Genomic DNA, 23,658 nt, shown 5'->3' on the forward strand with positions numbered 1-23,658 from the left:
CAACTTTTTCCCTGTCTTTGCAGTTACACTGGTCCTCCTCTCTGCCCCTTTCCCCTCAGAGTTCCTCAGAGTGCAGGTTGGGAAGCCCTGGGTCACAAGACAAGTTTTATTATTAAATTATTCCATGTGACAGACAGCTTGTTTACACAGGCCAGTACTGCATTAAAACACAGTCAAAAAGAACACCAAGTACAGGGAGAAAAAAAGTCCTGTGAGAGATGAAATGTCACAGAAAGAGTATTTCTGAAAAAATTCTGGGGAAAAGAAAATGGGTATCTTATAATAATTAATAATTTCCCAGGGATGAAACTGCAGTCCATCGATATGTCCTAATCAGGAAAATCCTCCTTCCCATTGTGACAGATAAATGATGCCATTTTTTCAACTTGAGTTTCCTTGAAAGCCTTGCAAAAGCCATTCCTCATGCAAATAGCTTGTGCATTATCCTCATAGCAGCTCTCCATAGAATTGGAAATAAATGGCTGATCATATACAGAACATTGAGTGTAAAATAGTTTTTTTATATCAGACTTATCAGAATACTGAGTGACAACACATTGCTTTCTTTTCTCATATCTCAGGAGTATGAGGAGCATGGTAAAATCTTTCCTAGTTATGGAGCTTGATGCTGTTACACACTGAAGAGTGATGGGGGTCCTTTGGGATGTTTCCTGGATTTTGCTGCTTTCCAGATTGTACAAACAAAAATTTCTGCCTCAGCTGGAGTATTTGCTGTCTTTGTTGTTTTGCTGATTTTGTCCTTCCCACCGGCAGTCACTCTGGAAAAATGTTAAATATCTCTTCCAAAAAGGAATTCACACTCTTTTGAGTGCATCAGAACAATTCTCTGGTGTAGGCAAACTTTCAGTCTTCAACTGTACACACAAAAAAGGCAGAAAGACTGAGACTTTGAAATACAAACAAAGCGCTCAAACCATGTGGAAAAAACAAACTGCTCTTGTACCAGCTAAACAAGGGAGCCTCTGTGATTGATTTAGAGAAGCATGGGGACAGGTTTGTAAGGAACAGAGTAGGTGGGTTTGGCCAGGCCAGCTGGCCCTGGAATTCCTTGCCCAGAAGAACCAAACCCACGGGACCAGCGCTGGTGCAGGGTGTGAGCAGTGGGGTGGCCTGGGACCGACAGAAATTGGATGTCACAGGCCAAACACAGCCCATGGCTGGCTCAGAAAGTCCCCTGAATGTAAAATGCTCAGAAAGTGAGAGATTCTCTGGAGAATGGATCAAGCTTTCCTCACTTAGGTGAGCACCTGGCAGAGACAAAGCAGTGGTGGGCCCTGCCTGAGCCACCACCCCCATCGCCATCTCTAGGGCCTTCTTTTTTTTCTTTATTAAAAAAAAAATACTCTATCACTGCCAGCTGACCAAAATTACCCTCAAAACCCTATTTTCCCCCCATTTTTTGCATTAGAGTGTAAGTTTGCAGATCAAGGCCCTCTGTAGGTATGTCATAGCACGAGGCCTTGACAAGCAGAATGTGTCACTGTCCTGAAACCTCCTTGTAACACTCTGTTGGAATCTCCAAGGGGCTTTTCTGATGTTAAACTGCTACAAATAGTAAATAACTTTGTACTGCTGCGTTGATGGGAAATACCAGCTCCAGAATATCAGCCTGTGGAGCAGCAGAGATCCCCTGGCAGAGCAGGACAATGCTGTTCCTTTATGGGGTGAACACAGGATCAGGGGATCCCAGAGTCACTGAGGCTGGAAAAGCTCTCCAAGACCACCAAGTCCGACCTGTGACTGATCCTCACCTTGCCCCCAGCACTGAGTGACACATCCAGGCCTTCCTTGGGCACCTCCAAACCTCCCTTTGCAGCCCCCTCCAATTCCCAGCCACCCGTTCCATGAAGAATTTTCTCCTGATGTCCAACCCGAACTTCTCCTGCTTGAGGCTGTGCTTTGTCTTCACTGGCACTGAAGCCAAAGTGAAAATTCCCACCATTTCAATGTGAGCAGAAAGGTGTGGGCCATTTTATTTACCATATTCCCACAAATCTTCAATTGAAAGAGATGATTATTTTGCAAGAGTAGAATTTTGCCTTGTGAAGATGAATTGTAAATAGTTATTATGTGTATCATACTGCAACTCATTATTTCTGACAGGTCAATAGCATTTATCAGAGACACAAGAAATAGTAACTTTCATGTTGCATTTTGTTTATTCCAGGGAATAAATGTAAGAGAAAAACAAAATTGTATCAGCTGGAATATCCAAGATATTATCTTTTTTTCCTGTGCTACCACTCTATTATGACATGTTGATGCAGGGAAAGCAGAATGCCATTTCCAATGGTAAGATTTCCAATTATACCATGCCCGTCTGTGCTCTGCACAAGTGTTTACGCTCCTGGAAACACTAATAATTGAAATGACAAAAGTTTGGCTGGACAAACACAGCTTTGAAACATTTGTTTAATTTAGAAAGACTGAGAAGTGACAACACTGACGCACAAAACAAACTAACATTAATTTCAAAAAAACATTTCCAAAGCCCAGAGTGGTGAAAAATGAAGTGTGGAAAACCTTTGTGCCACAAAGAAAGAAGGAGAGGAAGGATTCTCTTTGTCAGCACTGAACATTCATTCAACTCCCGACCAGAATTTACATTAAAAAAAAAAAAGAAGCAGAAACAGTCTGTTAATGACAGTGGATACTATTTTTGGTCTTTTAATACAGTATTGTGGATTAAAGACTGGGAAGATTAGCAGACTAATACATATCATAACAAGGAACACCTCCTCAGGTGGCTCTAAGTCACTCTCATGCTGCCATTCAGGTTCACAAGCTATTGTGACCTCAACAACCCAAAATTTCTACCTGGAGGTAAATAAAATTATAGACCATTTACAGATTATTTAGAGATTTCAGCATGAATTGCATTTAAGATAGTTTTCTTCCAGAAAATGTAATTTTAAAAATCAAGCTTCTCACCCACCATGCTGTTAAGAAAAAGGAAAGACAACTCGTGGCATTCCATGTGAAAGTGCCAGTGGCTTTTATTCCAGATACATTATGCCTGTGAGACAGGAGCTGGGCATCTTGGTTTAAAAAGGTTTTGAACAGTGGTTGAACAAACTTGTACAGAGAAATAATATTATTTATCTTGACTATAACTTGAAAACCATGAAAAAAATGTCCTTATCATTAATGACCACATAATTAGATGACATGAGGGAGAAAAATGAGCATTTGTTTTTCTTAGAAATAATAACAAAAAAAGAAACAAAATAGGCAGTGAGCATACTTGTGCTTTCTGTACATTTTCAACTTCTGTAATAAATACTTTTCACTTTGTAAAGTGCTCATGATCTGTTCTTTCCAAAACATCTGGACATCTTCTCCTTTCAAGACTTGAATTTATGAGAATGTCACTGATATCAGTCCTGGCAATGCTGGAGTGATTGCAATTTTATTTCAGTCCTGTTGCCAGAATGCTGGCAGCATCATTCTGTCTTCCTGGGCAACGAAAAAAAATCTCCATGTGCAATGAATAAAAGAAAAATGACCTCTGATATTTATTTTTGTTATTTTTACAGAAGATTACAAAATAAATGCAAAACTCCAAGAAGAGCCTGGCTTGCTGATGGTGCAGATTACAGCACCAGAATCAGAATTTTTAGAGATTCACACACATGTGGAAATTGTCAAAGCAGCTGAGTCAAAGATTTCCAGATTGTCAAAGCCTTCTGGAAACCACAAGACAGAGCTGCATCTTCTGAAGAAACCAACACACCAAAAATGTACTTTAATAAAGTGAGCACTTTTAAAAGCTCACTTTATGGCCTTCATTTCTTTGTCCAAATAGGATTTGAGCCCTTCAGAAAATCTGATTCCAGTTTTTGATACCGGCCCCTCCAAAATCTGCTTTCTCTTAGGAAAGCTTCCCCTTGGATTTATTGCTGCAGATTAGAGGCTGGAACAAAGGGAAATTAGTTTATTGAGATCTTCCTAATGGTTCCCAGCACAAAAGAATCATCCTTGTGGTACAGCACAAACCTGTAACAGGATCCAGACACAGAATAATGCCACGAGCACCGGGCACAGCCTCACCCCAGAGGTGGAGGAGCAGCTCCAACAGGAGCACAACGTTTCTAGAAAAATTCTTAGCTCACCACAAACCTTCAGCATTAGGTCTAAACTCATCCACTTGTGTTTAAATATTCAAGAGCACTCTCAAATACCAGCTCATAAAATAAACGGTGTTCCCTCTGGATCCAACATTATGTGGAGTTTGCAGTTCTGAGTGTTTTTAGATTTTTCAGGCTTGTCAGTCAGCAGTGAAATGAGGAATCTCCCCCTTCAGAGTAAGTTGCTAAGAATACAAGTGCATATATATTTTTTTAAAAAGGAACTAGATACAAATGTATAAAAATATAGAAAATATCTTCTTTCTATTTCTTTATTTATTTAGTATATCAATATAGATATTATATATAAATAATTATATATAGATATATAATTATTAATAAATATATATATGCTATATGTTTATTTTATCTGTTTATATGCCATATTTTTATATGTTATATAAAACATACAATATGGGTTATATATTACAATATACATTAGATATTATAAAATATATTTTAAAAAAAACTCAGCCAACTGTTTGTGTAGATTAATAAAGATCTGGGGGAAAAAAAATCCTAATCTTGTAATTTTGTTAATTGTATATAATATGTATTTTTATATATATATATATATATATATATATACATATATACATATATAATGTGTGTTTATAATATGTGTTTATATATATAGAAACACACATATATATATGTGTTTATATATACAAACACACACACACATATATGTATAAACACATATATAATATGTGTTCATATATAATATGTGATTCAAATCACTGATAAAATTCCATTTTAAAAATCCTCAAATGAAGCCAATGACAAGCCTTGGACCAGCGTGGGAAGGGTTTGGATCACCAGAAGGAAGATCAGTATCCACTTTTTGATTGCAGTGCACAGGAACTGAGTCACAGAGAGGTAGATTTAATCATCCGGAGCGCTCTGGGCTCGGGCCCAGGCAGAATTTCCCAGCTGATGTCTGTGCTTCACACAGATCCCAGGGTGTCTCTGGATTGATTAGAAGTCTCTGATAGGGCATTGATGCCAGACACGCCCTGTTCAGTGGGGTTTTAACGTGGATGAATATCCCAAACAGCTCCTCTGTGGCTGATCCTCTTATCCTCACTTGGGAAAGCCACAGAGCAGCAGGAAATAAATCTGGTGGTGGCCGGGCTCTGGGACAGCACTGTGGCACCGAGCTAGGCAGAGCTGGACAGAAATCCTGCCCTGGGTCACGCCAGGGTGAGCCTGGCCAGGATTCCCTGCTGGAACACGGGGTGGGAAAATGCTAATGACAGTGTGATGTACTCAGTGTAAAGTGCTTTCTGCAGCACTGAGTGCTCCTTGGAGAACCTGCAGCAGATCCTGACCACGCCTGACCTCTCTCCAGCTTGTAAACAAGATGACAACCACAGGCAATACACACATATATACATAAAATAATAAAAAAAAATAGGTCAGATGCTGCTGTTACAGAAATCTGTGGCATTTGGCATAATAGAAAGTGGAAGGATAATGATGAAGAGAATCTTGAAAGCTTTGTTGCCAGCTTGCTGGGAGAAGAGAAGCAGTTTGGCTTGAGTGCGGCAAGCACCCTGGCTCTGAGGATTCTCTTTTCACTCCTGCTTTTCTTTTCTCTCTGGTGGCTTCTCCCTGGAATGCGCTGAGGGGAAGGCAAAAAGGTGGGACCAGCCAAAAAAAAGGAGAGCAAGTCTGTTCCTCCATGCTGTGCTTTTACACTGACATGTCAAAAGTTGTCCCTTGCAGAGCTGCTCCCTGCAGATTCAAACTCTCACAGAGAATAATTTGCCCCTGAGGCTTCATAATTAGACATTCCTGAGGAAGAAATTTAACACAAGATTTTTTTAGACAGCATTTAAATTTATCAGAGGAACAGACTGTTTCACAATATTTGGGTCACAGCAGAACTGTGAGAGAGATTCTCCGGGTTTTCTGTGCAGGAAATGAGAAGGCGGAGAGGAGGAAGGAGCTGTAAAATGCTCTCTGGTTTTGTACACTGTGAGTTTAATGTATGTGAAAACTGGAACACCTTCATCCTCTGCAGGGGAACACAGGCCTGCTGTCACCTGGAGCACTTGTTCGTGCCAGCCCTCTGACATCTCAGATTCAATGGGGATTTTAATACCCACAGTGGGTGCTTAAAGTGATTTCAGATCCAGGACTAAAATCATAATTATTTTGCTAACTTCAGAAAAAAAAAATTCAGAAACATCAGTGAGAACTATGAATGCAATTTACCCCTAAAATTTGCTACTGAGTGAAAATAGCATTTTTAAGAATTATATACTCACTGTTTACTTTTTCTGTGCCCAAACATTCTGTTAGGTCTGTATCTGTTACTACATGTTTACCTCCAACATCAGAGAATCACTGAATGGTTTGGGTTGGAAGGGACCTCAAAGATCATCCTGTTCCAATCATGGAACAACATAGGCAGGGACACCTTTCACTAGATCAGGCAATATAAAAATATAAATTAATTTATTTATATATATAAAATATATCACCAGAAAATAATACACTGCAAGTGGATCCTGGTTTCTGGCAGGCTGAACATGGAAACCCAGTCACCAACAGGTGGAACAAGAGAAACAGTGGGAAAAAAGCTGGAATCTGATTATCTAATCCTTATGGGAGAAGGATGAGATTGCTGGTCCCATTGCAGCCCCAAAGGCAGCTCTCCTGCCTGACAGAAATCTGCAGCAAGCAGGGGTTGGCACAGGGACAGCTGCACTTATCAGAGACACAAGAAATAGTAACTTTCATGTTGCATTTTGTTTATTCCAGAGAATTAAATGTAAGAAAAAAAACAAAATTGTACCAGCTGGAATATCCAGGATATTCACTTCTTTTCCTGTGCCACCACTCTATTATGACATGTTGATGCAGGGAAAGCAGAATGCCATTTCCAATGGTAAAATTTCCAATGATACCATGTCTGTCTGTGCTGTGCACAAGTGTTTACACTCCTGGAAACACTAATAATTGAAATGACGAGAGTTTGGCTGGACAAACACAGCTTTAAAACATTTGTTTAATTGTAAATGCACTCAGGCCTCTCCTTAATATTCACAGAATTCACAGAATTGCCAGGTTGGAAGAGACTTTCAAAATCATCGAGTCCAGCCCAGCCCCAGCCCCTCACCCAAGCCCTGGCCCCCAGTGCCACATCCAGGCTTTGTCAAACACACCCAGGGATGGGGACTCCACCCCCTCCCCGGGCAGAACATTCCAGAACTTTATCCCCCTTTCTGTCAAACACTTTCCCTGCTCTCCAGCCTGTATTTCCCTTGGTGCAGCTCAGGCTGTGTGCTCTGGTTGTGTCAGTGCTGCTGGAGACAGAGCCCAGCCCCAGCTGAGCACAGGCACCTTTCAGGAGCTGTGCAGAGCGATGGGGGCAGCCCTGAGCCTCCTTTTCTCCAGGATTAACCCCCACAGCTCCCTCAGGGCTTCCTCACAGGGGTTTTGTGTTCCCAGCTCCTCACCAGCCTCGTTGCCCACTCTGGATGTGTTTGAGCATCTCAGGGTCCTTCCCACACTGAGGGGCCAGAGCTGGACGCAGCACTCCAGGTGTGCCCTCACCAGTGTCCCCAGTCAGCACATTCCTGTTGATTTGAGAAACTCCTGCATCTTGACCTGGCTGTGTGATGCGTTTTGTGGTTGAAGAGAAGCCATAAAATCTCGAGAGCAGAGGGCAGTGCAGACGCAGCCCTCGCTGTCCTGCAGGACAGACCCCCAGCAAGCGTGTGCCAGAGCAGAGTGACACATCCCACAGCACCAGGAAATGACAGCATCAACCAGAGCAGTGGAACAGCAGGGTAGAGGGAGGACACAAGGTCATTAGCTGGGAACTGTTACCTCACTGCCCCTCAGCCTGCCTGGTCCTTGAAAACTTCCTGCATAATAACTCCAGGGGAGACCAATTCCAGTCAAAAGCCTTTGCTTATCTTATTATCTTGTGTCCCAATTATTATAATGTCTTTTCCTACTGTCCTGACAGCTCCAGTTGATCCTGCTGTCAGTGAACAATGCTGCTGCACAGATTGCTCTCATCATCGGTTTTCTTTTATTTTCTCTATTTTTTCCTCTTTCTTTTTCATTTTTACCTTCACTTTCAAGGCCTTTTCTGGCTTATCCTCTTCCTATGTCCTGTTCCTTGCAGAAATTCCTCTGATCAACCAGCAATGCCAGTCTCCATCATTTAATTGCTGCCTTTTCCAACAGTCACTCTTGATCTCTGCTTTGCTGCCCTTCACATTTTAGCAGGGCAGCACCACTTCTGCAAAGGAAGTTTGTTCACATCCTCCTGCATGTTCTCCCTTCAGGCTGTGTTAGCACAACCCCAGGTAACCATGAGACTGCTGGGACACTGATCTGGCTCCCACCACGCTGGCTGATATCCCCTCAGAGTGCTCCTGCACTGCTTTCTCTGCTTGCAGCTGCCATTTCTTTCCTTAGGATATTATTATTATTATCTGGGGCAGAGGCCACTCTGCTCTGCGTTTATGAGGTCTTTGATAAAACCAAATTCTGCTTCATTCTTTGGTTTGCAGGAGCTGTGATATTAAATAGCTGACATGTGAAAGGAGTGGGCTGGATTTGATGGAAGATCACCTGATGTATATAATTGCACACAAGCACAATCACAGCAAGAACTGGGTCGGTTTTGCTCAAGCTGTGCCAAGGTGAATCCATAGGATAATTGTCACATTTTCGTAGAATCATAGAACCAAAAAATCATAGAATCACAGGATGGTTTGGGTTGGAAGGACCTTAAGCATCATCTCATCCACCTTCCACTGTCCTGGGCTGCTCCAGCCTGGCCTTGGGCAGTGCCAGGGATCCAGGGGCAGCCACAGCTGCTCTGGGCACCTGTGCCAGGGCCTGCCCATCCTCACAGCCAGGAATTCCTTCCCAGTATCCCATCCGTCCCTGCCCTCTGGCAGTGGGAGCCATTCCCTGTGTCCTGTTCCTCCATCCCTGATCCCAAGTCCCCCTCCAGCTCTCCTGGAGCTCCTTTATGCCCTGCAAGGAGCTCTGAGGTTTCTCTGGATCCTTCTCCTCTCCAAGTGAGCACCCCCAGCTCTCCCAGCCTGGCTTAGAGCAGAGGGGCTCCAGCCTCGTGATTAACTCAGTGTCCTTCTCCAATTCTGGAACACACACAATTATTTGTAACACACTTTCAGATGTTTCTCATTGCAGAGAAATAAGTTATCAAGACGAATCACAACATTGGCAGTTACTGTGCACTTCTACACATAAATATTCATTCCCCTGTCCCTTTCACATGCAGTTTTAAATCTCAGTGTTGAAAGAGGTAAAGTTTTCACGCAGGAAATGGATGAGAAATGAATGTGCAGGTAATTTTACTCTTTTTTCTCTGTTTTTTAGTACGGAAAACTTTGGAATTCCCGGTCCAAGGCAGAGCGCGTTGCGCCCCCTGCTGCCCGCGGGGGGAACTGCGTGTGAGCGGCCCTGAAATGCCCCAAATTGTTCCCGTCCGTTCCCGGTGTTTAAACACAGAAAACGACAAAATCCAAATAGCGGGCAGATCTACAGAAGGATTTAAACCAGAGGAAATAAAGTTCATTAAAGCAGAGTGCCTTGAAGGGAAATGCTCCTTGTGAAAGAGAGGAGGAAAAAGCAGGCTGTGACAAATGGAAAAATTATCTGATGTAAATACAGAAAATGAAGTCAATCTTTTTCTGTTGGTTTAGCAGTGGTACTTTGCCCTTCGGCACTGTGTATTTGGTAAATAGTCTGAGCAGGACATTCACAGCGTTTTCTTTCTGAGAAGAATGGCATGTTCCCAATTGTTTAATGTTGTGGCTAAAATTCATGTTTCAAATGCAAACAGAGAAATTTCATAAAACATAAATAAACAAACTATTGGAGATTCCAGCAGTAAGAGCTTGACATAACCCAACTTCTCTCAGAGCTTCAAATGTCCCTCACTCCCCCTCACAGGCTGTGAGTCAGCAGGGGAGGAGGATACTTAGATTAGAAACACCAAACTGTGGAACAATCATTACACAAATGTTATTTTGGTTGCTCTTCAGATGCTCCTGCAGTTAAAATCTGCTAAATTAGGAGAACTGCAGTGATCAGAACCTCAGCTGATACCTGTCAAGTTCTGACTTGATGCTCCAAACTTGCAGTGCCACAACAACGCTTTATTCCACCAAAAAATCTGATTTATGACCCCCTTGTCACAAGTAAGAAGAGGAATCATCATTTCAGCCTTCCTGCAGAGCTGGCACTGAGCGCTGTCTCTGCTGCCTTTGGTTAGCTGGTAATTGGAAGACAACAGGAATCAGATCAAAAGGGACCCTGAAGTCCCAAGTTTCAGGCCAGATCATCATCTGTGCAAACTGGCGTGAGGTTGGTACCTCACTGGGGGCACATTCCAATACCAATGTCACTCCAAAACGGATCATTTTGCCTTGGAATGATTTTGCTATAACTGTCAGGAGTCTTTGGTACACAGAAATGTCCACGCTCCAGTGACAAACACAAGCCCCGGAGTGACAGTTCTATTACTCAACCCAATTTTGCATTCCAAATATCCTCATCCTCTACAGATGCTGAGAATACTGTTTTCCCCATCACCACGGGTCCCAGCAGGAGATGCTCTGCAGAAACAGCCAGAGAGGAGCAGAAATCGCCATCTGAATCCCTGCATTATGCCCCCGGAGCAACATGTGACGCTTGTTTCAGCCTTTATTAGCAGAGACACAAGGAAGCTTTTATCTTCTGTTTACTGGGACGGGAATAAACACAAGGAGTTAATATGTAACCATCCTTTTGTGGGTTTTTAAGGGCAGAGCCGTGGCCTGGGGGCACTCGGGACGTCGGGGACTGGCAGGATGCATCCCCTGGCACTGCTCGGGTGCCTGGTGGCTCTGAGCCACTGCGCTCTGGCGACCAAAGGTGAGTGCCTTCCACCTCCTGGGACAGCCCCATCCTGAGCTGGGAATGGGGGAAACGGAGAAAACAACGGGATTTTAAAGCCTCTGATAATCCTGGTCAAGTGTTTTGAGCAGGGCTTTCCTCTGAGAGGTTTTCTTCTCTTTTCGCTTTCCGTTCTTCCCTCTGTCTCTTCCTGTGGTGAGTGAGTGGCTGTGTACAAAAGCATCAAATGAAGGAAAGCAGAAGAAATGCAGACAGATGTTGTGGGACCCAGCTGCCTGGGTGCCAGGGGGGAACTGTGTGTGCCAGGAATTAACCTGCTCCATCCTTGCTCAGCCCTCCATGCCCGCACAGCTCCTGCTTTGCTTTTCTCCTCCTTTCCCCCACACCCAGAGCTCTGAGCACTGTCTCCTGTCCCCTCTCCCTGTGTTTGCCATTTATTTCTCCATGCTGAGCTCCCTGTCCCTCGTGCTCTCCCCTGGATGGCAGCAGGAGCCTCTCTCCCTGTCCTCAGCAGGAGCTCAGGCTGCACCCTCCTGCAGGTTCCTCCCTCGCTGTTCCCTCCTGTTCTCACCCTCTGGCTGATGAGCTGTTCCTGCTGTCACCGTGCTAGAGCTGTTTGGGAAGCAGAGCTGGCTCATGGAACGGAGGGTCTACCCCAGTGAACAGAAAAGTTGGGGGAAAAATGGAATTTAATTACAAGAAGAAATACCTGATTTCAGGTTGACCCCCTCCAACCTGGATGGGATGGATTTGGATGAAAAATGAAAGGCATTTCTTTGCTTCTAAGTCATTCTCGCCCTGTTTTGTCCAAGGCAATTTACTGTAATTAAATCCACAGAATCACAGAATGGTCAGGTTGGAAGAGAGCTTAAAGACCATCGAGTCCAACCCAGCCCCAGCCCCTCACCCAACCCCTGGCCCTCAGTGCCACATCCAGGCTTTGTCAAACACACCCAGGGATGGGGACTCCACCACCTCCCCGGGCAGAACATTCCAGAACTTTATCACTCTTTCTGTAAAAACCTTTTTCCTGCTATCCAACCTGTATTTCCCTTAGTGCAGCTTGACTCAATTTCTGCACCACCTTCATAAATAAATATTTTGGAGGAAAAGTAAATTTTAGTTTAAAAAGTGACACCAAATCTAACTGGGACCATTGGTAGGGCTGCTGAGGAGAAGAAGAACACCACATTTTTTTCTGGCTAATACTTATGGCAGCCATCAGCTGCCTCAGGAAGACAAAAGCTCAGGGCAGAGGGATTCTATAACAATAGAGAATCCTCTGCTTCAAGCTGAGAAATCAAAACAACTCCAATTTGCTAACTGGAGAACCTGCAGCAGATCCTGACCACGCCTGACCTCTCTCCAACTTGTAAACAAAACCTCTTGTAAATTCCTTTCCTCCAGTGTGCCCCAGGCCACCAGAAGTGTTGTTTGCCACCCTCAATGTAGACAAAAAGGTGTATGAAGTGGGTGAGGAAGTGGAGTACACCTGCCGGCCGGGGTTCATGCCCAACAGCGGGCAGAGGAAGTACACGTGCCTGCCGACGGGCAAGTGGGCCTTCAACACCCTGCTCTGCCTCCGTGAGTACCTGCACCTCCTGCCCCTGTGGGCACGGACCTGAAGGGGCATTTCATCACCCACAGGAGGAATCGGATGGATTTCAGCAGGTCTCTCTCCACTGGTCCTTCCCTCTCTTGTTGGAGGACAGCAGTGTGTGGAAGAGGGGAGGTGATGGAAAGGATCTTCCCATCTGAGTCCCACCCCTGCCCTTCAGCCCCAGCTCTCAGTGTAAATGAAATTACACTACGGCTGTGTCGCAGACATCCTTTCACTAAAAATCCTTGCTTAGGGTTTTTTTTCTTTCTGAGGAGCTGAGGCCTCAGAAACAAAATGGAAACAATGGTTATCTGCTGCTGTGGGATGCAACAGGTGGATCTGTGATGGGTCTCATGTGGATGTTTGGATTTAGTGACCAGTCATGGCAGAGCTGGCTCTTGCTCTCTGTCCGAGCCAGCTGCCTTTGTTATCATTCTTTTCCATTCTATTCTTAGCTAGCCTTCTGAGAGGAAATCTTTCTTTCTATTCTTTTTAGTATCGTTATAATGTAATATATATATATCATAACATAATAAATCAAGCTTTCTGAAATATGGAGTCAAATCCACATCTCTTCCCTCATCCAAGAATCCCTGTGACCACTATCACAGGGCTGGATTTTCACTGGAAACTTTTGACCCAACGCTTCAGGGTCTGAGTTTCTTCAGCATTTTAATACCAGCAGAGGTTCTGCCAATGTATAGGACACATTTTTCATTCCCAAATGTCACATACACAGATGGGGATGGAAACTGGAGCAGGACAGGAGGAACTTTAATCCACCCCAGCTCAGCAGTGCTCATTCTCTAACAACACATAACCCCTGCTTCATAACCCCTGCATTTATTGCAACCTCAGATGCATTTCCATAATTTCATTGCAGACAACTTACATTCCTCAGGCAATCAAGTGTTAAAAATATTTAATCCCAAAAACTTGTATTTTGATAGAAATGTAGAATAGCCAGACTTGTGAACGTAGTACATGGGAGTGGAGAAATGTGAAAGACACCAGGATGACCCTTTATGATCTACCTGTTCTCACTATACTGAAATTATTATGTCACGCCTCATGAAATAATATGATCTTCTTTAAATATTTAATAAACAGCAAAGAGATGTCCCCCTCCTCCACCCCTGCAGAATGGGAAAATGGATTTTGAAGAGTTTCAGTACCAGAGCACTGTAACTTTTTCATGTGATCCAGGGTAAGTGTTCTCTTTCTCCTGCTGCTAAATAAACAGCATAAATCACATTGTAGTATCACCCAGTGCCATACTGCAAGATAGAGAACACTGAAAGCTGCACATAAAAACTCATCAAACTCATCTACATTTCAGAAATCATTAAAAAAAAAGATTTTCTGGTTATTCACCTCTGTTCAGTCTTGGCTATAACATTATGGGGCTTTGCTACTCCAAAGAAAAGTCTTACAAATACGGAAACCACCAAAATAGCAGAGATTTTATGCAAAAAAATTTATTCTGGACTGCTTTCCCCTGCTTTTCAAATCCTCTTATTGCATCATGAGATGGAATCCTACAGCAGAGAGTAGATAATCTCCATCAAAGTTATACTGTTGGGCTCTAAGCACTGGAAATTGTGTTTCTATGCCTTTCCAAGCTCAGTAAATGAAAACATGAGGTTAATCCTAACTTACCTGCAGTAAATGCACTTTTCCTCATGGCTACTTGTTAGCTTTAGGAAAAAGGATGAATTTAAAAAAATATTTATGGTAAATGTAGGGAAGCATTTGATAGTAGCATATATTTAATTGTACTTGGGTAATTGATAACAAAACAGGGCTTACCTGGAAGGGGACAGGTGAGACCCAGCCTAGAGCTCACTGAAAAGTGTCAACAGCCTCAACAACCTCCTTCTGTAAAAAAGCAGCAAGATAAGGAATAAATAAATTCAACTATGACACCAAGTAGCAATGGGACTTGATTTAGTTTTGTTAATTCTAATTTACTGGTTTTCAGCTGTGTGATATTGAAATGCTGGACACATGATGAATATTTATTTAAAAGTCAGAGTAGATGTTAGTAGAGTGAATACAGAGAATAGGAGAAAAGTGTGTAATGTGCATATGGAAATTGAAATGTCTGGGATTAAAATATAACAATGCACCTCAGTGACTTTAGTTCTCAAGAGCACTGAATTCTTTCATATATTTGTTCCTAATTGCCATAATTAACTGGGAACTCCTCCCAAGAAACCAAACCATTTGCATGAGCAATCACAGATCAATATTTGCTATTTACATACATCCATAGCATTAATCAGTTGTAGAAATTAATATGTAAAACAATATAAAGTTGAAACAACCAAACATCTTCTTGTATTGAGCCTTCTGCCTGGGTCTTTGCAATATTTGGATATTAACAGTTTTTCAGATCTGATTCTAAACTTCCTTTGAGGTCAGGAACTGTTAAACTAGAGAAGGATTTCAGAGCTGGATTCTTCATTCTGTTTATGAGAAATGGCAGATCTTTGATTGATCCCCCTGCTCTGATAACCAGGTCTGTTTGTTTCCAGCTACAACCTCGTTGGGTCAAGAACGAGCCAGTGCATGGCAGATGGAAAGTGGACTGGAACTTTTCCCCAGTGCCAACGTATGTGTTTCAATAAAAAAATAAATATCCTTATTCTTATTCCAGAAATATTCCTTTGCATTGCTCAGAATTATATATACTCTTATTCAGAAGTCTCCTTTAGTGCTGTGCAAAAGCTGGTTGGGAAAAATCAACCAGAATGCTGCATATTTGGTTTTCTATGTGTGGGTTTTAGAGAAATACAGTTGAAAGGTCTGAACAAAAGGTCGGGATCAGGGATGCTATTTACAGCTGGAGGTAAGATGCTTATCCACTCAAATTCCTCCTCCCTGTGTATAAAAAGAGGATATTGTCATGCCTTTGTACTTATGCAGGGTTTTGCCATAACCTATCCTGCAAAAACACTTGACTGAAAAGCAGTAATATTAGCTGAAAAATCCAGCAAAAATAATGAATTCCATACTATGAGGCCCCTCTGTCACTTTTAACTCAAATTATATTTTGCCAGCTGTGATTCCATGTGGTTTTATTTAGTCATAAGAACGTTGCTCCTCTGATTCCACAATTATTTGATTGTTAAGATTTAATTTTCTGAATGCCTTTTTTTTTCCTGAATGCTTTAAACCTTTTTCTGAATTTTCTGAATTCTGTGCTTTTGCAGCTGTGACTTGTGCACCTCCCTCGCTCTCAGAATTTGGGGTCATCTCTTTCCGTCGCCTACATCCTGGAAATGTCTCTCATTTCCTGGACACAATCCAGTTTGAATGCGTCCCTCCTCTTGCCCTGATTGGGAATGAGACAGCCACCTGCATGGCCAATGGCACCTGGAGCAGCATTCCAGTGTGCAAGGGTGAGTAACTCACTTTTATCCGCACCAAAAAATATTCCTGAGAATTGTAGATGCTAAACTAAAAAACAACAATATTTTAATTTTTTTTTTACAACTGTAATTGCAAACATACAGCACAATTCCTCTGCAGTTGAATTCTGCAATCATTGAGGCTTGTGGATCAAGGAGATTGCTAACCCATGGCACATAACATGGGATTGACAAAGCATTTGGTGCAGGTGTAAAGGTTATATAAACAAACCCTGCTAAACGTGGTGCACAGTGGGCAGCCTGAGCCTGGCCTCCAGTGTGCAGCCAACATTGGATTCTAAGTGCTCAGATTCACCTAAGAAACAGCCAACCTTACCCTCAGTCCTAAGAACTTCCCTGCTTTTAGTTAAATTACACCACGTTTAAGTCATGTTATAACCGCAGATTGCAATGGATGTGGATTTAAAACAAGTAATGTTTATTTATTTGTTGTGGTTTTGAAGCTGTCTTTCCTCTGGCTGTGTTTCCTGTGAAAGAGGCCGCAATGACCCACTGTGAAAGTTTTTGTACATTTTTCAGGTTTATAGCTGTCTTTTTGACCTGTGACACTGCTAAAGCTTTGTGTTTGGTTTTGTCCCCCAGCTGTGACCTGCCCCACTCCAATAGGAATAGAGAATGGCTTTATAGAGTTTGCAGTGCGCAGAACCTACCACTACAACGAGAGCGTCAGCTTCGGCTGCCAGTCCGGCTTCGTCATGGAGGGACCCAAACACTCCCGCTGTGAGAGCACTGGGAACTGGTCCACAAAGCCAGTCTGCAGAGGTGAGCACCCCCATCCCCAGAAACAGGGAACAAACTGAGCTCCTCCACCTGGCCCCTGCTCTGACTGTGGGGCTGTCACTTCTCGGGACTTCTGCTGGTCACAGTGACCCTGAGATGGGTTGGAAAGTCTCTTTTGCCAGTCCTGTGGTTGAAGGAGAACTCTTCTATTCTCAGAACTCTTCTATTCTCATTCTTAAAGTTGTTTGTTGTTTCTTATCTATAAAATTCTTTCTCTGGCCTGCTGAGGTCCGTTCAGCAGGTCAGACAGAGGCACACTGTGTGTTATCTTTTTATACTAAAAACTATGTATACATTATTTACCATAACTTCCCAATCCCCATCACCTATGTTAGACAGTGAGCTTCTACTCTAAACCAATCCAAAAGTGCCACCATCACAGCACAGATGGAGGCCAAGAAGAAGAAGGAGAAAGGCTGGCTACGCCCAGATTCCTCCATCTTGCCCCCTGAACCCCCATTCTAAAAATGCCAAAAAATCTCTTTTTCACCCCATGACAAACTAACTATTATTCTACTTAGACTTTTGTGGCTTGCAGACCCTCATATAAGGTTGGTATTTTTTTTCATGGGTCATAATCAAAGTCACAGGTGTCTTGGGCTCTGTGCCAGGGTCTCTGAGCCCCCTGGCAGGGGTTTGGGCAATCCAGGACAGCCAGAGAGATGTCCTGAATTCCAACAGTCACTCCTTTGTGCAAGAGCTGTGCTCAAAAGGAAGCAAAAAAAAGGAATTGCAAGGCCCTGATAATCTAAGCCCTCTCCCAACACTGAATGTTGTATGACATTGATGTATCTGGATTGACTTCAATAATCAGCCATGCAACTTTATTCTGTCTGAGTATTTCCCCTCCTCTTCCTATTTCATGTCATCAGATATTACACTGAGGCTGGATTTTCACTGGAAACTTTTGACCCTGCGCTTCAGGGTCTGAATTTCTTCAGCATTTTAATACCAGCAGAAGTTCTGTCCCTATGTAAGACACATTTTTCATTCCCAAATGTCACATACACAGAATTCTGCTGGGATCTGATCTACCCCCTTTCCAAACCTGCTCCTTATAACCGGATTTTTTTCCAGCACCATGTAAAATACCAGTTAAGAAAGCTGTAGTATTGTACAACGGAGAGAAGAAGAGAGTTCAGAACGACCTGAAGGATGGAATTCTGCATGGAGAAACTGTGTCCTTCTTCTGCAAGAACAAGGAAAAATCCTGTGCCTACACTGTAGATGTGGCATGTGTGGATGGCAACTTCACCCTCCCTGCCTGCTTTAAAGGTATGAGCCAGGCTGCCCACAAACCAGCTCCTGGTGGGGGAATTACAACTGCTCAATGGGGGGGACAATGTCAGAATTCATCTTCAAGCCCTACTTGCGTGGCTATTTGAATTCCTGGGTGTTTGAGTTATTGGGTATTCTGGAAGAAAATGGCCTGAAGAGAGAATGCTCAGCAAGGATTTTCCTTTGGTTGTGCCAGAGCCCTGCTTTAATTCCTGTTCTGTTCTAGAAGATGCCACTTAAAGATGTTACTAGCCCAAAGAAAAGGCCATATGTGAAGTATTCTGGGATTTCCCAAAGCCTTGGATCAGCACCTTCTTTAGAGGCAAAAAGCCTGAACACTGCTGCAGGTTTGAGAACCTGACATATTCCCTCTTATTCTGGTGAATTATTCACACTTTGTGCTGATCAGGAAAACACTTTGGACCAGGAGTGTTGAAAAGCAGCTGAGAGCTGTGGGGAGGAGTTGATGCTGGAGGAAAAGCTTCACAGGCACTCAGGCTTTTAGAATAAATAAACAGACATTACCAACTTTGCGAGCAAGAGGAAATGTTTCACAGTTGTTTTGTCAATATTCCTTGCATAGGATTTTCCTTGTAAGTTTTAGTTTCATTTCTAAGCAAAGGAAAAGCACAGCCTGTCCATGATGAAAACATCTCTCCTCACATTTGGCTTCTGATGCACGTAGCTCAGCTTTATTAAGATAGAAAATAAAAGTGTATTTCTTCCAACAGTTTCACTATGATGCAAAGATTGACTGCTCACCTCGCTGTTGTTTTCAGCTGTCACATGTTGTAAGAAATTAACCCAAGTTCTTCACTTGTCTCCAACAGAACGTGGCTTTTTCTCAGCTCTGGTGAAAAAAGACCCCTCAGAGATGAAAGCCTGTGAAGATGAAGCCTGAAGCAGAGAAATAACCCAGTACTAAATTTCTGCATTTCTGAGACAGAACATTCCATATACAAGAGGAAAACTTAGGTCCTGTGAGTGTAATTTGGGTCATGTAAATGTAACTCAGGTCCTGTAAGTGTAAATTTCCAGGTGAACTCTGAAATCTGTGAATGCTTTCTTCCCTCCCACCATCTCCTCCAGTCTCTTCCACAAGCTACAACATCATTTCAGCCATTAACTTCCACTCTCCTGTCTCTGCCTTCTTCCAAATCCCTGCACTAGTGCTTCTCTCTCCATATTTCCAACATTTATGCAACTGTAAATGACCTCCTCGATAGCAGTTGCTTTACAATAAAGTGATTTTCAGCCACTAGTGTGTTCTTATTTAATATTACCTAATCATCAATCAGATCCTTTAGCTCTAGACTGATTTATAGCAAGAGGCCTTAATCATTAGTAATTACTGGGTTCTGATTCCATTACCACTCCCCTGTGACAGGGAGTGGACCTTTAATTATAGATAGACAGAGGCCACGAGCCTGGGATTTTCCAGAATTTACGTAAGTAGAAAGACAGAGATTTCCAAATGAGTTTAGAAGCCAAGAATCCAACCACGATTTAAACATCAACAGCATCAGATAAAAGGTTTTTTAATATTGCTTAAAAAAAATTGCTTCAGTTAGTAAGACTATTTACATTTTAGAGATTCTAACTTCACCTGAAACTGTTTTAAACCACTGTTAATTTTTACCTCTGTTTCAATATTACACAACATAATTGCTTCAGTTTTGGGTTTTTTTGTTGTTGTTGTTTTTTTAAGAGAACTGTACACCATTGAGCAACAGTTCTGATCTCTGATCATTAAGTAGCTCTGAAGTAAACTACTTTTAATTTGATTTATGGTACAGGCAGCTTACTGGTATGATCCAGTCTGGCAAGTTTTGTGCTTATGTCTGTATTTTCATTCAGAAAAAGTAATTATAATTTCAACATACTAGAAAGTGATACAGAAATATTTGTGGTACACTTACAATAAAGTGTCATGAGTCATACAGGGTTCCCACTGCAGTTTAAAAGCCTTTTCTTTGATAAAAAGCATGAGCTCCATAGTAAGTAATAATCCATTGCAGAACTTTTTAAAGGACCATTTAACATTAAGATCAAGCTGCTTGTAAGATGGTAGAGCTGCCATTAAAGAACCCCAAACATATTCTAATTATATTTTTTCTTTTTTTTTTTTTTTTGTAAGGCTGCATATGAATATTTTAATAGCATGACTGATGTAATTCATCCTTATGCTTCCTATTTTTAAGGAGAGATTGAGGCAGCTATTATTAAGTATTTAGTACTTTGTACTCAGCAATAATTTATTTTTTTATGCAGAGACAGACAAATTCATGCTGGCAACTAAATATTGGTGCAGTGTGTGCCATATTTTGGTTGAACACATTTAGGTGGGATCCTCAAATGAAGTTTGCAGGCCAAGATGCCCATAACTCCTTCGAACACATACATAGCTCAGCTGGCAGGAGGCAATGAATTTGGAAATCCAGTCTAAATGTGGTGTGGATCCACCTCTGGGATCAGGATGTTCAGGACAGTTGCTGAGATACCAAACACAGTTTAATATTAACTCGTGTGTCACAGCAAACCCTGTGAAGCTGGCGTAAGAAAACTTAGCGTTCACTGCCACCCAAATGCAGCTTGCCCCTGGAATGCCTGGTGTTTTGCACAAAAAACAGCTGCCCCAGGAAAACTGAGGCTTTTCTAAGGAAATTTTCCCAGTTCTACTTACCCATACACAGAATAATGACTGAACAAATCAGCTGGCCCTGCTTCCTCACTGGATGTGAAGCACTGGAATACTTGAAAGGATCACCCTTAGGAGCCAATGTTCACATGCTGCATTTATTATCTACTCTCCTGAAGCAAGAAGAGGGAGGAAAAAAAAATCTGTGACCTGTTAACTCTTTGAAGTAGTGAGGTGTTTGTGAATCACAACTTTCCAGACATGAGAGATTTGCTCAGAAGGGCTGAAAAATAATGTCTTGCAACTCGAAGTGTTCCAGAAGCTGGTATGAGGCAGTGAGACCTGCCTTCTTTTTTTTTTTTTTCTGTATTTTTGAGATGTTTGAAAAAATGCCTTAAGCTGTGTTCATGTTACTTGTGGCAACCTGCTGAGACAGTTAAAGAGATAAGAGAACATGCTAAAATGTGAGGGGGAAAAAAAAAAAGTATTGAATATGTTTTGCTTAAATGACCGTATTTTTACAATTCAAATTGGGAATTTGTTCTGTATTCTGGCTGGGATATCTTTGTGTTCTGTATCAGTGTGTCTACAGTGATTTCCTCAGGAGGGTCAGGGCACATCAGTGCTCCTCATGTCCAGGCTGCAGCTTTGGATGGAGACAAGACCTCAGTCATTTCCTCAATCTTGTGGTTTTCTTTCTGTTTTTTTGGACAGCAGTTTTGCAATTGTCAAATCACCTCAGGTAGGCTCCAACCTCTGTGGCCACCCTGCTCTGCCTTGGGAAGCAGACCCAGAAACTGGATCCACTCCCTCAGGAAACTTCTCTTGGAGTAGTGGCTCCAGTCATTGATTTTGCTTGGCCTCATGCTCTTTTTGATCATGTTCCAGCAAATTCAGTTTTTCAAAGTACTTTGTGATGAGTTTGACAGAGATACACTCAAATCTGAAGGCAATGTGCAGAAACACAGCAGCCCTGCTCTGCTGCAAGGATCTGCCATGGATTTAACCCACACGAAAAGTGTCCCGTGTTCCAATATTCACCAAGTGACAACTATTTTAAATCTGAAATTTCAAGATAATAAATCATCCTTGTAATGTACTCTTGAGATTGTACCATGGTTGAAATACTCCATCAGTGATTTTTGCACTGCTTCTGTGCAAATGTGGGTTTAAGGCACTCTGAGCAGGCCCCAGTGTAGCTGTCACATCTATCACCCAATGAGCCCTAACACAGAATCATTCCTGCTGAAGATTAGCTCAGAAATCAAAGAAAACAGCCAATTTCCTACTGTACATGTAAGGGTTTCTTGTTTGATCTCTATGTGCATCTGAATCAAACTCGGAAGTGTTGAAGAGTTTGTTTGTTCGAGATAAAAGCGCTTTAGATGCTACAACAGAGCAAAGCCCATGACAGATTTTGGGGAAAGAGAAATGCACGAATCAAAGAGGTCAGAGAGTTTATTTGGGATTGTACATACACACAATCACTTCATTCTCTCAGGAAGAGACTGAACAGCTGAAAGATTTCTCTAATTCTTTTGGATTAATTGATGGTTTTCTAACTTTCTAACAAAACAAGTACAACTTATGTTTTTTGTGCAGAAGTGTCAGGCATGTGCTTTGAAATTCTTCTATTCCACAACACCCCCTCATGTTCTCTGTCCTTGGGACAGGACAACCCAGAAACCATCAGCAATATGGAGCATATTTAATGTTTTAAAGTGAGCTCAAAATCGCTCTATTATCTACAAGAATACACTTGAACAGATTTTACTCAGAAACTGTGAATAAAATTGGCTCTGCAATTATTGAACCTTCTCCTGAAATTTCATTCTCATTTTATCCACTCATATTTCTGGCACCCACCCCCCACTGCTCAGAGGCTCAAAAGCTACTTCTGATTTATTGACCTTTAACTTCAGGGTGGCAAATATTTCTCGCTAAGCTCTAAAAAGAAACATTTTTTTCCCCCCCAAATGTTGATCATAATGAAGATACAAGAATAGAAACAGCCAATATCCAGCTAGCAGGAAAGAGAATAAAGTTCTGGAATGTTCTGCCCGGGAAGATGGTGGAGTCACCATCCCTGTGTGTGTTTAAGAAAAGCCTGGATGTGGCACTCGTTGCAGTGGTTTAGTTGAGGTGCTGGGGCTGGGTTGGACTCGATGGTCTTGAAGGTCTCTTCCAACCTTGTGTGATTCTGGGATTCTGCGATCTCCCGTTTCTGCCCCGCAGCTCCCCGAGGCTCTGCTGGGGACTCCTGAGGCGTTTTCCGTGCGTGTCTGAGCGGATCCATAACTATCCACGAAGGGAATCTGGGGGAAAGCACTGGCTGTAGCCGTGACCGCACTGCTGGGCCGTGGGGACATCCATCACTTCGGGCAGGAATCACAGAATGAAATAAACACAGAATATCCTGAGCGGGAAAGACCGAGTCCGTCTCCTGTCCCTGCACAGGCACCGCAACAACCCCACCCTGGGCATCCCTGGCAGCGCTGTCCAAGCGCTCCTGGAGCTCCGGCAGCCTCAGGGCCGTGCCCATTCCCATTCCCTGGGGAGCCTGGGCAGTGCTAGCACCCTCTGGGGAAAGAACCATTTAAAATCCAACCTAACCCTCCCTTGGCACAGCTCCAGCCGTGCCCTGGCTGCTGTCCCCGGTCACCAGAGGAGAGCCCAGCGCCTCTCAGAGCCGTGATTGCCTTGCCGCGGTGCTCCACCAGCACCTTCCTCGCACTCCTCAGTCCCGAGGGGACGAACAACTCCCCAGCCCCCGCGGGCTGCGCTCGCCATCTCCATCCCCCGCCCGAGGCCGCCCGGGCCGGGCCGGGCCAGCCCCGGTCACCGCGGAAACGGAAACGCGCGGGGCCGGGGCCGGGGCCGCCGGGA

At 43.0% G+C, this 23,658-nt stretch overlaps 1 protein-coding gene across 2 annotated transcripts; it reads left to right on the plus strand.

Moving 5' to 3' along the window:
• Window positions 1-10,922: 10,922 nt before the first annotated feature.
• APOH (apolipoprotein H) lies at window positions 10,923-19,392 on the plus strand. Of its 2 annotated transcripts, XM_054278892.1 has the most exons (8): window positions 10,923-11,060; window positions 12,450-12,626; window positions 13,753-13,849; window positions 15,180-15,256; window positions 15,858-16,046; window positions 16,659-16,838; window positions 17,934-18,131; window positions 18,965-19,392. In XM_054278892.1, exons 1-8 carry the CDS (start codon window positions 10,997-10,999, stop codon window positions 19,033-19,035), a joined length of 1,053 nt encoding a protein of 350 aa, XP_054134867.1. In that variant the 5' UTR covers window positions 10,923-10,996; the 3' UTR covers window positions 19,036-19,392. The 2 variants fall into 2 exon arrangements, with proteins under 2 accessions (XP_054134867.1, XP_054134868.1); XM_054278893.1 differs by lacking the exon at window positions 12,450-12,626 and having other exon boundaries at window positions 10,925-11,060.
• The last annotated feature ends 4,266 nt before the right edge of the window (window positions 19,393-23,658 follow it).

Source organism: Melozone crissalis, unplaced genomic scaffold (genome assembly GCF_028551555.1).
Source record: "Melozone crissalis strain CALT ecotype California unplaced genomic scaffold, PUWL_Pcris_2 ptg000026l_1, whole genome shotgun sequence".
Lineage (NCBI taxonomy): Eukaryota > Metazoa > Chordata > Aves > Passeriformes > Passerellidae > Melozone > Melozone crissalis.

Coding starts and splice junctions, on each gene's coding strand:
- APOH (XM_054278892.1), top strand. CDS start 10,997: ATGCATCCCCTGGCACTGCTCGGGTGCCTGGTGGCTCTGAGCCACTGC. Junction 15,257..15,857: donor AACTTTTCCCCAGTGCCAAC/GTATGTGTTTCA, acceptor GTGCTTTTGCAG/CTGTGACTTGTGCACCTCCC. Junction 16,839..17,933: donor CACAAAGCCAGTCTGCAGAG/GTGAGCACCCCC, acceptor ATTTTTTTCCAG/CACCATGTAAAATACCAGTT.